Genomic DNA, 17008 nt, shown 5'->3' on the forward strand with positions numbered 1-17008 from the left:
CTCAGCAAAGACAAACAAATGCCTAATTTTATGCAGTATTAAACACTCATTGACTGAGTGGAAGTGGAGGGGATAACAGAACAGTGACTGAAAAGAAGAAACTGAGAGGACCCAGCTGGGTCCACAAAAGCCTCATTTAGGTGGAAGAGAGTATTTTTTGTGCAAGCAAAGTCTGATAAGTGATTTTATAGATTTTACTTTAACTTCATTCACTTTTTAAAAAAGACTTTTTATACATATATTCAAATCAAATATGATACAGTTGACTATGAGCTGAATAAATTTAAGGCAGGTTTTGACAATTGTCTAAATATTTAGTATTTAGTTTATATCTTTTTTCTGTTACTGTGCATCAAGCTGAGATGTCGTCCCCCCTCTCTTTTCTCTGTACTATGGGGAAAATAAACCTGAGATACTAGCGCTACATAAAAACACTCTTGATAGACTTACTTAATCTCACAAAACTGAACACTTCAGGGGTGCTTCTAATATCTGATTTTGACAGTTCATGTTTAACTCACTCCCTAAGTATTACAAAAGTTTCAAAACAGAATATTATGATCCATATGTGCATACTGTATCTACTATAATATTCAGGTACAGTAGGATGAATTAAGAACTGAGCATCTGCACTGAATTTCAACTGGAATTCTGAACTCCTTTGCTTGTATGGGTCTTTGAGAGGGATTTCATGCTGGGTTAACCTTTCAATCATATTAGGCTGAGTGTGAAATTTGTTGATGGATGAAGGCTTTACAGTATAAAGCTCTGGGTAGGAGACAACTGTCTTGGGGCCAGCCCATCCTTGTTGAAGGGATTCGTAAGGACCATCACAAACCTCACCACCTTCTGCACCAATGCAAGGAGTTCTTTTTTGACCTTGCCTTCTCCAAGATAAACAACAGCATGTAGCTTTTAAAAGGCAAAATGAAAGCGCACCCTGGAGAGAGTATGAGAGAGAACAAAACACGTGACAGATGTCAGTCATGCTGTTTAATGCACTACTAGAAGACATTCAGACACTACTGATGAGATACAGTAATGAGAGTGGTATAAGACTCTAGCTCTAAAGCTCAGCAGATCTGGGGTCTGCACCAGGTCTGCACAGAAGAAATGGTTGTGGGTCTGAAGGTGAGCTGGAGGCTGCTTGTTAATATTCCTATGCAGTCCACATTTATGTTGACCAGTGGCAATGAACCCCTACACATAGGATGCATGGAACACACTCCTTATTCCAATCCAGGGCTGAAGTAGCAGCCATGGTGTGGCTCTGAAACTGCTCTGCCCCTGCCTGTGAGTCAGATGACAATTACTGCTTACTATTCCCTGCACCTCTAATCTCATGTACATCAATATACATAGTCTGTTGATACTATAATTGTTCTGAGTCTGGGGAAGGGACTTCAGCCAAAAAGTTTAAGCTTGTTTAGCTGTACATATTTTTCATGTCTTTTTTGTGACAGTATTTCTAATAATTATTTCAGATACTTCTATTTAAAGAACATAGGAATTGTCTTACTGCATCAGGCAAGCTGTCCATCTAGTCTAGCATCCTGCATCTGACAGTGACCAGCACTAGGAGCTGCAGAGGAAGGTGCAAAGAATGTCCTAATCCTAGTAGTTGGAGACTGACTACAGCCCTGAAAGATGAGATATTAACCACTTCCATCATGTATGTTAGCATTGGCTATTATAACTCTGGATATTCTTGTTATCTAGAATCCCTGTATGACATTCCCCCAGGGTACAATCTGGGGGACCACTGAACTGCTGTGTCACCTTAATTCTCCAGACCAGGTGTCTCTTACACTGCTCTGCTAGTGAAAAGCAGTCTCTCCAGGCTCTGCTCACACAGCAAAGTTACATGAGTGCTCTCCCAGCCACTCATGAAACAGATACAGGGCAACACTAGCATATTCCTCAGTTCCAGCCTTTCACTGCAGAAATGTGCATCTTATACTGTTCATGCCCCTCCCCCCCCAAACAGTGTAAACTCATTAAAGTCATTCCATCAAACAGTAATGATTGTGCAACATCTTTTGTTAACCTGAGTAGAGATTCCCTAGACATTTCAACCAAAACCACACTGGATTTGATAAATAATTAAACAAGTTTCTTAACTAAAGAAAGATAGTCATGTAAAATCTATAAGTATTTAAGGCATAAAAGACAAAATTGGTTACCAAAGAAATAAAGAATAAAACCACAATCTAATTCCTAAACTTTACCAAGCTAAATAAGATTAGAAAGCAAAAAGGATTCTCTCACCCAAAAGCTTACAGCTTAGGTGTTAGGACTACTCTCTCTAGTTCAATGATGTTTCTTTGTTTGAAGACTATCTTGCTTCCTGAGTAGAGGTGGGGGAGGAGAAGTAATAGGGAAGCCATTGTCTCTTATTTTTATATCCGCCTCCTCTCTTTGAGGATTACCCACTGCTGGGGTGCTGATAATCGGTGTGTGGCCTACATGAGATTTGAAGCATCTTCCATGTGAATTGTATATACCTTGTTCATACTTTCTGTGTATGTGAGGGATGATATTCAAATCTTTGATTTAAAGTACCCTCTGACAGTGAATGGTTGCCTCAGTAGTTAATAGTTTTCTAACTGTGGTCAGTCCTTTGATGACAGTGGGGAGCTAGTCTGTGAACGTTCCCCAGAATTACAACATGTTTCAGTAACAAACATATACCAAAATCTTTTAACTCCATATACAATATTGGTACACACATTTTAACAGGATAATGATGCTCAGCAGATTATGGGTTTTCAAATGATACCTCACAATGCATACTTAGTGCAAAACATACCATAACCATATACAAGTGGTGAACATGGGGTATAGAGTATCACACCCTGTAAAATCCCTTTCTGACTCTTACTGGCCTCAACAGCATCTTGTCACAGTGAGTTCCACAGTTCAGTGGTTCATTGCATGAAAAAATATTTCCTTGGGTCAGCTTTTGAATTTGCCATTTTTTAATTTCATTGAATGTCCCCTTGTTTTTGTGTTAGGAGACAGGCAGACCAGAAGTTTCCCATGTCACTTTTCCAAACCATTTATTATTTTAGCTACGTTTATCCTGTCCTTTTTTTCATTTCCTCTCTAAGGTAAACAATCTGGATCGTTTCAGTCTCTCTTCAGATGAGAATTTTTCCCTGCCCCTATTCATATTTGTCACCTTTCTCTGAACTCCCTCTAGTGCTGTGATCTCCTTTTTGAGATGGGGATGATCAGCATTGTACACAGTATTCTAAAGGAGGCTGCACCATTGTTATATATAAAGGCATATAATAATATGGAGAATATTTACCATACTATTCTTTACGCAACCTTGCATTCCTCATGCAATCTTGTTTTCTTTTTTGACAACAGCAACAAGCTCTTATATTATATTGCTATATTTGAAACAGTGTGGTCACTGGCAACACACTCTGATGGGATATTGACTCTGTAGCAAGCTTAAATAGAGGGGGAATGTAGGCTGTGGGAAAATAGGTTCCTCTCTCTCCCCCTAAATACAAAATATCTGTAATTAGAGCAAAATCCTTCTTTCATCAAAGTCAATGGGAGTTTTGCTATTGATTTTAGTGAGACTAGGATTTGGCCCTAGGAGGAAAATACAGATAATCATCCCAGTAAATTGTATCTGGTATAAATAATTACTTCTTTTTTTGCCAATACAACAATATATCCTTTATGTAACTTCAGAATAGTTTGTTAAAGTGTTTGCACTGGTGTTTCTGAGCTTTGAAATATACTTTAATAATAATAGGGAACTTCTGGAAACTTCCTTACAACTTCAGGCCAGATCCTCAGCTGGAATAAACCAGCATAGTTACATCCAAGCCAGTGCAGCTAACGCCGACTACAGTGGGTAAAGATCTAGCTCTTCATATCTTAAATGATTTCCATATTGTTGCTGTTACTTTTCTGATCCACAGTTCCACACTTCATACTAAGTCAACAGGTAGTCAGCACTGCAACAATACCTGGTGCTAGGATGGTAACTTCCTATTTATAATAAATAACAGTTGATGCACAAATCATTTTCCACCATATCATTAGCAATAATGCGGATTTGCACATGCATAACCACTTTTGAATAGCACCCTTTTCCTGCTTGCACTGAGGCAGAATAAACTCTGTAACTGTGCTTTAGTTTAATTAAAACATATTGATAATACAGAATTTAATCAAATGACATGTATATCATTTGAATATATGAAAATGTAAATACTTGGTTGTGGTGTAGTGTTTGGAATGTGAATTCTTTCTTTGATAAAGTGAAGAATTTTAGCAAAATAACATCAGAACCCTGCTAGCCATGACATTTCTGAGCAGCACTTGGTGTTAATCTTTTTTTTTCTTTTTAAGATTAATCAACTAAGGCCCTAAATTTAAGAAAAAAATAAGTGATTTATGACTCAGCCAAGGTCTGAGAATAATTAGGATAAAACAGTAAGGAGATAAGTTTGTTCTGTTGAAATTATCTTCTAATGTCTTCTGACAAGTGTAGGATAGGATCTAATAGGTGTTTGCTTTCTGACTGTAGAAAATAACAAAACTTAATAATCATATTTTGTGTATAACAAAAACCAATGCTTTTGAATGAGAGGGTATTTATAAATTACCAGTTCAACATACTTTATTTAGAGATCTGGTGTGGGGCACCACACAGCTCCGTGCAATTATTTCTGAAAGGAGTGATGGTTATTTTGAGTCATTTGCTATATTCAACAGGTTATGGACTGACATTTAAAATGACTTCACTACATGGCATCCTGCACCCCATTACAGAATGCTTTTCATCATTTTGCTAGAGTGCTTTTCATGCTGTGTGAAATCACTCCCTAAGAACAGGTTTGCCGTTCATATGTTTGGAAACTGCTACCTTTTTAGTTTTAATGTTTACAGTAACTAAGTTTATGGCCGGGGCGGGGGAAGCAAGAGATCTGCAGCTAGCCAGGTGAGATACATATTTTAATATTACATATTGTAGCTATAAAGTACTGACAACACTGTAGGTAAGAGCCCAACAGATCAGACTGAAGGAAAAAGACAGGCCAAGCGGAGAAGTGGTGGGATGTCATAAATGAAGACATGCCAGCATGTGGTGTGATAGAGAACATGGCACTGAACAGAGCATGTTGGAGGGAGAGGGTTCATAATGCAGATTTTGTGTTATGTGATTAATGCAAGGAAGAAGATTGTAGCTATAACCAGCTCAAGGGTGAGAAATATTGTTGAAAGCCAGAATGAAATAGCCATCCAGGTATACCATATACTAATAAATGACAACTGGTATTTTGGGTGACGTGCGTGGTAATTAATAAACTACAGTTTTTACTGAGCTTTACAAGTCATTGAATTTTTCAGTTCTGATTTCTTTTCAGTTGAGTAAACTTAGAATGACTATTTCTTACTGTGTTAATGTGATACCTGGTTTAACACATTATATTCTATTATACTGCCAGTTAGGGAAAACCTTGATAAAATTTCAATTGAAATACAAATTGCAGAAGAGAAGAATCAGCACCTTCATAAATGACATGTTTGCTTAAATTGGATCACTGCCAGGGAACAAATTCATTTCAGAACAGTTCATTTCAGAGGCAATCGGAACAATGCTTTCGGATGTGGACACAAATTTTTGGGTGCTTCAGTTTTTGTACTGAAACTCCTCTGTCCCAACGGAGATACCATGCACCAGGTTTTAGAGGTGCTGAGCTCTTGCGTCTTCCGTTGATTTTAATGATGTAGTAGTGATGTAAAGGGCTATAGAATTGGGACCTGTAGACCCACTGATGGGGGTGGGAAATTCATGTAGCCCCATGATTGGCCCCTCTGAATCCTGCCCTAATGTTTCTCTCACACTAGCTACACTAGCATTTGGATTGCAATGATCCCTGCTCAGCAGCATGTGGAAGGGAGAGAGACTAAAGGAGAGCTCAGTATGAGCCCTAACAAAAGGCTGTTTTTTGGGAATCTGAGGGTCTGGAGGCTAGTTATGTGGAGATGTTAGCTAGGATTGTAGGCTCAGGAGCTCCTCGACCTCTTCAATAACTCCTTGGCTGTCACTCAGACAAGAAGAGCTCACCCTTCACACCAAGTGCCTCCCATCATGCCACTCCCATTGCCATATATGATTGACACGTGCAACCTGGAAATCGGCTCCATTTTTGCCATTGACTTCAATAGGATCAGGATTTCACCCTTGGGGTCTATCTCAAGGAGAAGGTGTGGGCCTGGGTGGCTCTCTGCAGTAGCTGATAAGTGAATGTTTCTACTTCAACACTCAATTACCGATCTGCGGCTTCAGTCACATCCCTAGCCACACCATTCAGATGGCCATTACGAGGCAGACTGCAGTTGATTTAACAATCCAAAATGGTGCTGCATAAATATAACTGCCATACTGGAGTAAGACTAGTGGTCCACCTAACCCAGTATCTTGTCTTCAACAGTGGCCAGTAACAGAGCTTCAGGAGGAATGCACAGAATGGGGCAGTTAGAGTGATCCACCCATCTTCCCTTCCCAGCTTCTTGGATCTTGGCTAATAGCCATTGATGGACATGAATAAAGGCAGATTACATGGATCAGGCTTGGGGAAGGGAAGATAGTATGAGTTGGAGCAAATAATGTGTTACACAAGGGCTTATTGTTGCCCTCACTTATGTACATGCCAAAGTTAATGAGATTTAGGCATATGTATCTGAAGATACAACTAGGCCTAATAAAAATATTTTTTATTAATTATCACAACATTTGAAATGTCTGTTAGTGTCTTTGGAAGCTTGAAAATATTCATAAAGTGGGGAAGGGAACCCCACTCTTTAAGGGAGGAAAATACTTTCAAAACAGCAAATTACAGTTTCCAAGTTAAGAGAAAGTTCACACTGTTTTAAGGGAAGGGATTGACACTCTCTACAACTCAATGCCATTCTGTGCAAATATTAGAATTTAATTTTAAGATCTAAAGATTGAAAATGAGCTCAAGTACCAAATCATGTTGGGAGAGAATGATCTTAAACGGAATAGGCCATGCAAGTTTGACCTATCAAGTCCAGCATCTTTTCTCAGTCAGCAGGCTATGCCTCGGAGGAAGGTGGGAGAGAAAGGAATGTGCCCTGGTCAATTCTGCAGTACTATCCAGCAGCCAGCTACATACTTTGCGAAGTATTTCTTTTTATTTGCCTTAAGTTTGTCACTATTGACAAATAAGTGAATTTATTGACTCATTCCATTTTCTGGGAAGGGTAAAAATGGGGCCTAACAAGTTTGCATCCATACATATGTGGCCTTGCTCTTAATGTACTTGAATGTTTTGTGTACCTTAATATCAGTAGATGACTGTTCTTCGTGTTACCTCTTTGCTTTTTTTATTTCTAGTTGCGTGGCATTCTTTTGTGCTATTTGGGTAGGATTACCACTTTTTAAAAAGAGGTTTTAACTGTCTTAATAAACTAATTAACTTATTCAAATAACCATGGAGGATTTACTTTGCCCTTTTTAAATCTTTAAATATTTTATAGGCCTACAATTTACTGTTCCTAGTGGTGTTTGATTAGAATGATTTTTCAGGGTCCAATTTGCCCACTACATTGAATAGTACCATACTATGTGAGTGGTTCCATTGGGTTCAGTGGAATTACTTGCATAGTAAAGTATTATTCAGTGTAAAGCTTTCAGAATTGGATCTTGATGGATTAGTTGCAGTTTTCCTCTTCACGGATATGTCTGTACACTTCTTTATCAGTGAAACAGCTCAGTTGCTAACCTACTTACTGAGGGGGAGTCAAAGGAAACCGTAATAACAAAAACTTTGTATAGATCTTATCAGTGCTTAATTTATGCCAGGGCTGAGCCCCGGCAATTCCAGGCTTGGCAGTTCATAGCTCTGGCACATCTGGGCTTGCTGCATCAGTTGTAAATGTAAAAAAAATTGCTTGAGCCCTGGCACCTCAATAGTAGTCATGGTGCTATGGAGCTGTTTTACCTGGAGAATAGCAAGGGGTGGTTAGGTAGCAAAAATCAGCAGTGCTCATCTGAAACTTCTCATGTTTCTCCCTCAATCTCATTGTTAATGTCTGCAAATGTTTCTTTTATCTTCTTAGGCAATGTTCAGTCTCTGTATGGTTGAAAGTGGAGCTGATGAGGTGAATTTGCATGGTGTCACAAGCCTAGGTTTAAAGCAGGCCCTGGACTTTGCATACACTGGACAGGTATTGTACAATTCTTCAAATTAAAACACCTAAATCAAAAAATAAAATCATTCTTGCTACTACAGAAACTAATGCTAAGTGTCACCTATACACGTTTAAATTTTATATTATTAATCTTCTGCACTTGCAAAGTATGAAGTGTTTGGGCCTGTCAATACAAAAATTAATGGACTTTACTTTGGAGTGGATATTATTTTCTGGATAAGATCCGTATAAAAAAGAAAAATCGCTTTATCCTAGTAATTCTGAAATCATAGAATCAGAAAAATGTAGGACTAGAAGGGATCTCAAGAGGTCATCTAGTCTAGCCCCCTGCACTGAGGCAGAACCAACTATGCCTAGACCATTGTGGCAGGGTTTTGTCTAACCCAGCAGTTCTCAAACTGTGGGTTGGGACTCCAAAGTGGGTTGCAACCCCTTTGAATGAGGGCTGGATTAGACTTGCTGGGGCTCAGGTTGCAGGCCCCCTGCCTGGGGCTGAAGACCTTGAGCTTCAGCTTTGGCCCCCCTGCCCAGAGTGGTGAGGGTCTGGTTTTGGCCCCCCTCCACCCAGGGCAGTGGGGCTTGGGCAGGCTCAGGCTTCGGTCCTCCCTCCTGGGGTCATGAAGTAATTTTGTTGTTGGAAGGAGGTCGTGGTGCAATGAAGTTTGAGAACCCCTGGACTGACCTCTTCTTAAAAACCTCCAGTGATGGGGATTCCACAACTTCCCTGAGAAGCCTATTCCAGAACTTATCTACCCTTATCCTCAAAGTTTTTCCTTATATCTAACCTAAATCCCCCTCATTGCAGATTAAGCCTATTACTTCTTGTCCCCCCTTCAGTGGACATGTAGAATAATTGATCACCATCCTCTTTATAACAACCCTTAACATATATGAAGACTATCACTTTTCTTAAGACTAAAAGTGTCCAGGTTTTTTAACCTTTCCTCATAGGTCAGGTTTTCTAAACCTTTTATCATATTTGTTGTTCTCTGGACTCTCTCAAGTTTATTCACATGTTTCTTAAAGTGTCGTACCTAGGACTGGACACAGTACTCTACCTGAGGCCTCAACAGTGCCAAGTAGAGCAGGATAATTATGAGACTCCTGTTAGTACACCCCAGAATATTAGTCTTTTTTTCACTGCTGAAGCACATTGCTGGCTCATACTTAATTTGTGATCCTCTACAACTCCCAGATCTTTCTTCAGCAGTATTACTGCCTAGCCAGTTATTCCCCATTTTTGTATTTGTGTGCCCTAAGTATTTGTCTACTCTAAGTGTACATTTGTCTTGGCTGAATTTCATCTTGTTGATTTCACACCAGTGCTCCAATTTGTCAGGGTCATTTTGAATTCTAATTCTGTCCTCCAAAGTGCTTGCAACTCCTCCCAGTTTAATGTCCTCTACAAATTTCATAAGCATCCTCTCTGCTCCATTGTCCAAATCATTAATGATAACGTAGAAAAATACTGGACCTAGGACTGACTAGATAATCAGTGCTTCTGCAAATGACATTTTTGTCTCTGAAAGTTACTGGAAGACATTTTTGTCTGCTCCTTAATTGCTAAGAATATTCAGTTTTTAATCCACTTACCTTGGATTTGTTACTGTTTCATGTTTAAAAAACTAGTTTTAAAATACCATGTGACATTCCAAGTCTTAGTGTATGTCTACACTAGGTCTGGAGGAAATATACCCGCTCTAGTTCTGATTGAGCTAATGTGCTAAAAATATATGGGCAGTGATCCTAAATACAATCCTGCCCTAGACTGTAGGTACATACTCAAGGCAGCTAGCCCCTCATGCTGCCACAGCTACATTTTCATATTCAGTGGGCTAACTAGATCAGAATTAGTGCAAGTAGGACTCCTTCAGCAAGAATTTACAGCTCCAGTGTAGACATTCCCTTAGACTGGAATCTTTTAGTACGTTTCTGAGCATGCTGGGCATGATTATTACTCTCTTACAGCAGCACAAATTTGATTTAAATCATGGCACTCCTGATTTCAATGGAGAATTAGATCCTTTGTCCCCTCCCCCCGCCTCCTTTTATAAATTAAATATGCCCAGTTTTTAAAATCTAATCTCACAAACTCTTTGTCACTTGCATTGTTCATTTTTGTGTTTTCCAATTTTCCGTTTTACTTTAAATGTGGAGACCAAAGTTGCACCAACTCTAAACTGTTAGGTACCATGCACAAGAAACTGTTTAAAAAATGTGTATGTTGTTTGTTCCTGCAGACATCAGGAATACATAAACTGTTGAATTTTCTCTTATTATTGGAAACTTTGGCTAACCTGAGTATTGCTGGAAATATTGTTTATTTAGTAGATAAATCCCATGGTGAACATTTCGCAGTTTAATTCTGAAAAAAGAATCGGTTACCATTTCATTACTGCACAAGGTTGTAAAAATCTAATTAATATATCTGCTTCCAAAATCTGATTATATACCCATAATTTCGGTATAAAGAAATAATTAAAGAAAGAAAGAAAAATAATTCTGAAGGCAGGAAATCTATTTGACCTGATTTTAACAAAGTTGTTTTCTTTGTCACCAAGCCAAGTGGCACAGACAACAAATAAGTAAACAATTTAATTTTGGTTTTATAGACTAACTCTTAAAATTCCATTTTTCTGTTAGTTTGAAGAATATAGAAATTCTTCAAAGAAATTTTCCCTCTGCCACACATATATATAAAAAAGAAGGGTAGAAATTCAGCCATTGTTCATCAGTGCCTTTTGCTGTATGTATCCTGAAAGCATGTCATCCATACTCATTTTGTTCTTCCTTCAGTCTAAGTATTCTTGAATTCCTTAATAAAATGGAAGTTTTTTTTTTTTAAATTCTTTTCTTTCTAGTGCTACTAGTGAAGAATGTATTTGATATGACAGTGAAAATACCCCAAACCAGAGGAGAAAGTATGATTTAATGGTTAAAACTTTCTTGTCAAGGAACCAGGATTTCCATTTAATGAAGCTTATTTTCAAAATTATCCTTCAAAGCATTTAAAGTGTCCAATTTTAGACATATCATGCCTTATTTTCATAGCGGCTAAGTACCTCCAACTGCAGGTGAAGTCAGTAAAGGCTGTAGATGCTTACTTTCCCTGAAAGCAGGGCCCTTGCTGTCTGAACTGGGATACCTCAAAATTACCAGGCACTGCTGAAAATCTGGCTCTAAACTTTTTTGTGCCTGAGTTTTCCCATCTATTAAATGGAGATAGGTAAGTATTACTATCTCCGAATGGTATTCAGAATCTTCACTAACTAATGTTCATAAATCATTTTGAGAACCTCAGATAAAAGCATCTATATAAGTGCAAAGCATTATTTTTATTATTCTGAAATATACTGATATTATAATTTATTAAATTGTGCCAGTGATTAAAAGATACCAGCATACTTTCCGCCATTTTTTAATAAGATCTACAAGAGCTTCCCCAGGGTGACATAATGTCTACAATCCTCTATGGAAAAATAGCTGCCTTCCAGTTTACAGCCTCGATCCTGCAAACTCTTACTCTTGTGAGCTATTGTACATATATGAGCTGGCCTGTTAAATTAACTGGTACTATTCACATGCATGAAAGTGTTTGCAGGATTGAGGCCTATGTGCTCCTCTCTGTATCAGATCTACAAATTGCTAATATGAAAGTGTAAACAAATAAAAAGTGCCACTGAAGAATAGTATTAACCATGTTTTCATAAATATAGCTCAGACAGTGATATGCAGTCTCCGAACTACAGAGACAATATGATGTTTCCGTAATGTGTTTTTAATGGCTTCCATTGTGAACTGATCTTTATTAATAGAATCAAAGGACGACTGTGATCATCTAGTATCACCCACTGTATAACACAGGCCATAGAACTTCCCCAAAATAATTCCTAGAGCGTATCTTTTAGAAAAGCTTCCAATCTTTATTTAAAAAATGACAGTGATGGAGAATCCACTACGTCTTTTGGTAAATTGTTCTAATGATTGATTACTTTCACTATTAAAAAATTGCGACTATATTTCCAGTCTGAATTTCAACTTCCAGACATTGGATCATGTTTTAAGTTTCTCTGCTAGATTGCAATAGCAGGTCACCCCTTAAACTACTAGGTGTTAAGCTAAATAGATTTGAACTCACTGATTCTATCACTAGAGGGCATATTTTCAAACCCTTTTTACTGCAAAGTCATTCTCATGGCTTTTCTCTAAATCCTCTCCAATTTATCAGCATCTTTCCTGAACTGTGAACATCAGAACTGGTCACAGAGTTCCAGCAGCAGTTGCACCAGTGCCAAATATAGAGGTAAAAAAACTTGTCTCTTCACACTTGAGATTCCCTTGTTTATACATCCCAGCATTGCATTAGCTCTTTTGGCCACAGCATCACATTGGGAGCTCCTGTTTAGATGATTACAACCTCCAAATCATTTTCAGAGTCACTGCTTCCCAGGATAGAGTCCCCCATCCTGTAACTATAGTCTAGATCCTTTGTTCCTAGATGAATACATATACATTTAGCAGCGTATATTTGTGTCCACTGTACCAGCAATCTAAGATTGCTCTGTATTAGTCACCTGTCCTCTTCATTATTTGTGTCCATCTGCAAACTTTATCAGGTTGTTGATTAAAATGTTAAATAGCATAAGGCCAAGAACAGATCCCTGTGAGACCCCAATAGATTCCCCATTTACTACTACATTTTGAGACCTATCAGTTAGCCAGCTTTTAACCCATTTTAATGTGTGCCATATTAATTTTATATTGTTCTAGGTTTTTTGACCAAAATGTCAGGCAGCGCCAAGTAAAATGCCTTGTAGACATCTAAGGGTATGTCTGTACTACGGTATTTTTCCAATTTTACAGAAACCGGTATTTGGAAACAGATTGTATAAAGTCAAGTGCACGCGGCCACACTAAGTACATTAATTCAGCGGTGTGCGTCCATGTACTGAGGCTAGTGTCCATTTCCAGAGTGTTGCACTGTGGGTAGCTATCCCATAGTTCCCGCAGTCTCCCCCGCCCATTGGAATTCTGGGTTGAGATCACAATGCATGATGGGGCAAAAACAGTGTCATGGGTGATTCTGGGTAAATGTCGTTAGTCAATCCTCCCTCTGTGAAAGCAACGGCAGACAATCATTTTGTGCCCTTTTCCCTGGATTGCCCTGGCAGATGCCATAGCACAGCAACCATGGAGCCCATTCTGCCTTTTTTCACTGTCACCATATGCCTACTGGATGCTGCTGACAGACGCGATATAGACAGAGGCCAACGAGCAGGTGACTCACAACACAGTGGCGGGCGTGACAAGCGTTAACAGAGCCAAAGAATCAATGGACTGCCACGGAGGGAAGAGAGGGGGACTGAGGACTCTAAGCTATCCATAGTGCCCAGCAGTCTCCGAAAACCATGCTGTGCATTCTGGCTGAGTCCCAATTGCCTGAAGGGTCAAAAACATTGTCTGCGGGTAGGTTCAGGTATATATCGCAATCTCCCCCCCTAACCCCCAGTGAAAGAAAGGGAAAAATAGTTTTCCCTTTTGTCAATGTCACCGGTAAATTCTACTGGAATGCTGCTGCCAGCGACGCGGTGCGCACATTACAGGCACCAGCATCCAGTGCTTCCCTGCCTGACGCAGATAGTAACAATAAGGACTGGTATCCGCCCTCATCACGTGAGTACTCCGGCTGCCTCGGCCGAGGTTGGCCAGGGGCACCTGAAGCAAAATGGGAATGATCCCGTACATTCCCTTCTTAAGTTTGTCTGCTGGAGATCATCCTGCCCGGAATATCAACAGCTGGAGGCAGATACACTAGACCGAGAGCTGCATGATAATCTAGGGTATGTTTGTTGACGGGGCCTACGGGTTAAGCAGGCTTGGAAGGGAGAATTTAGAGAAGGCATTCTTTATTACTGTATCACATAAATGGGGCCGGGAGAGATAACTGCCAACCTCGTAGCCCAGGAGGAGGGATGGGAGGGAGGACAATGGGGTGGGTGTTTGCAGTGGGGCCACGCCCCCAGAATGGGCATCGGCAGGTCATCATTTCATAACGGGGAGGTGTCTGGGCCTGACGCCAGACGCCTGTTATGCCTCTCTGGTTTCTGTAGTAGGCCTTCTGATATTGTATGGTTACAAGGACTGACTCTATCTTTAGACAACATAGAAGAAGGAATGACCCATGGGGATCATGGGTCCGGACCAGATTTGTCCATCGTACCGGTAGAACCCCACCGGCCACCAAAACACTATTCCAAGAACCCGGTAAAAAAGGGGCAAGAGCCCAAAAACCTTATTTCCCAGGCCCCAAACCCTGGGGTCCCAATCCACATATCCAGGGGGCCCCTAAAAACCAGACCCAAAACCACACGTTCAGGGGCCGTAACCCAGGGACCCAAACCCCCATTTCCAGGCAATAACAGCCTGGGCTATTGACACCCCCAATTTCCAGTGCCCCAACCCGAGGGGCCCCAAAACCCAATTCAGGCCCCAACCCCACAGGCCCAGAACCCAATGCCAGGACCCTAACACCAGGCCCCCAAACCCCAATTTCCAGGCCCTAACCCAGGGCCCTAAACCCCATGTCCCAGGGCCCTCACCGGGGCTCAAAACCAAATACCAGGAGCCCGAACACCAGAAGCCCCCCATTCAGAAGCCCCAACCCCAGAGGCCCCAAACGGCAATTCCAGGAACCACCTAACCCTGGGCCTCAAAACCGCATTTCCAGGCCCCCTAACCCAGGCCCGAAAAACCCCTCCAAACCAACACCAGGGCCCAAATCCCATAGAAATTACTCAGGGGCCCCTATCCCTGGGGCTCCAAAACACCCAATCCAGGTCCTAATCCCAGGCCCCAAATCCCATTTCCCAGGGCCCTAACACCTGGGGCCCTAATCCCCATACCAGTGGCCCCGAAGCCTTCGGGGCGCCCCAAAACCCCTTCAGGGCCCCTACACCCAGGGCCCAAAACCCATTCCAGGGCACGTAAGCCCTGGGGGGCCCAACCCTCACACCCCTAAACCCCAGGCCTAAAGCCATTTACAGAGGTCCCATAGACACATAGGGGCCCATCCACATATCCCAGGCCCTAACCTGCGCAACCAGCAAAACGCAATTCCCTCGGGTTCCTAAACCCAAGGGGCCAAAAACCCGCCATGGTCATCCAGGGCCCCCCTAAAACCCCTGCGGCACGCACGCACAAAAGCCGCATTCCAGAGTCCCTAACCCACAGGGCCCAGAACAAAAAAAAAAAAACCCCCATTTCCATGCCCAATGACAACAGCAGAATTACATAAGCTGGACCTCGGCGAGGGCCCCAAACAATTGCCCCAATCCAGGGGGCCGATCAAAACCCCTTGGACCCCAAAAAACACTAATCCCAGGGCTCTGCCTAAAGTCCAACGGAGATGGTCAAAGGCAATAGGCGCCAAAAATCCCATTTCCTAAGGGGAACCAGTCTCTGCGAACCCTAAACCCTCTAGGCAGGCGAACGGGGAAACAACCACCCGCTAGGTGTCATATCCAGCACACCCCCAAAACCCCACAGCTCCTCAAAACCCGCATTTCCAAGGGCCCCTATCCTGCGGACCCTCCCCCTAAATAACCACATGTCCAGGGGCCCACCTCATCCCCTCACTGGGGCCCCAACCCTGCATTCTAAGGACCCTAACCCCAGGAACTCTAAAACCCGACAGCATTCAGAGCCACCAAGTCAGGCAAGCATAACCACACGTAGGCGCGGCATAGGTGACAGGAAAACAGGAGAAAGGGGCTCTGCATGCAGATCCTGCATAGTCGTGCCTAACAAATTGAGGGCACGCTAATCCCTGCCCTGGGCCCGGCAACGATCATCCCACGGGACAAAAGGGCACATCAACATCGATTGTCCCGTCTGCTCTTTTAAAACAACGACCGGGAACTGGTGGATTGGCTCAAACCAGCCCTAACCACCAAGGGGACCCATTCGTAAATACCCCAGGGACCAACAAAACCACATTTCCAGGCAGTACACCCGCGGGCCCAAACCCAGCACAATACCCTCAGGGCCCCAAACCACCCAAGAGCATGACTGTTTTGCCCCAGTCATGCATGTGATCTCACCCAAATTCCAATGCGGGGGAGACTGCGGGAACTATGATAGCTACCCACAGTGCAACACCTGGAAATGGACACTAGCCTCAGTACATGGACCACACCGCTGAATTATATACTTAGTGTGGCGCGTGCACTCGTCTTATAACAATCTGTTCCAAATACCGGTTTCTGTAAAATTGGAAAATAACCGTAGTACAGACATACCTTAGATGTCTACAAGGCATTTTACATGCGCTGCCGTGACATTTTGGTCAAAAACCTAGAACAATATAAATTATATGCACACATTAAATGTTAAAAAGCTGGCTAACTGATAGGCTTCAAAATGTAGTAGTAAATGGGGAACTATGGGGTCTCAGGGATCTTTCTTGGCCTAATGCTATTAACATTTTAATCAACAACCTGATAAGTCGCAGTGGACACAATAATGAAAGGACAGGTGACTAATACAGAGCAATCTTAGATTGCTGCTGGTCAAGTGGACACAAATATACGCTGCTAATGTATATGTATTCATCTAGGAACAAAGGATCTAGACTATAGTTACAGGATGGGGCGACCTATCTGGGAAGCAGTGACTCTGAAAATGATTTGGAGTTGTAATCATCTAAACAGGAGCTCCCAATGTGTATGCGTGGCCAAAGAAGAGCTAATGCCAATGCTGGGATGTATAACAAGGGAATCTCAAGTGTGAAGAGACAAGT

The 17008-nt window shown here is 41.5% G+C and overlaps 1 protein-coding gene across 4 annotated transcripts in view; it reads left to right on the top strand.

The window, feature by feature from the left end:
- The window catches only part of KLHL32 (kelch like family member 32), a 152061-nt gene that overhangs the window by 37275 nt on the left and 97778 nt on the right, over nucleotides 1–17008 (top strand). For all 4 annotated transcript variants that reach the window (XM_032774067.2, XM_075063850.1, XM_075063848.1 and 1 more), the window contains exon 3: nucleotides 8119–8226. In XM_032774067.2, the coding sequence (XP_032629958.1) occupies nucleotides 8119–8226 (108 nt within the window). The remainder of the gene's footprint in view (nucleotides 1–8118; nucleotides 8227–17008) is intronic.

The sequence above is a fragment of the Chelonoidis abingdonii genome, chromosome 3 (assembly GCF_003597395.2).
Source record: "Chelonoidis abingdonii isolate Lonesome George chromosome 3, CheloAbing_2.0, whole genome shotgun sequence".
Lineage (NCBI taxonomy): Eukaryota > Metazoa > Chordata > Testudines > Testudinidae > Chelonoidis > Chelonoidis abingdonii.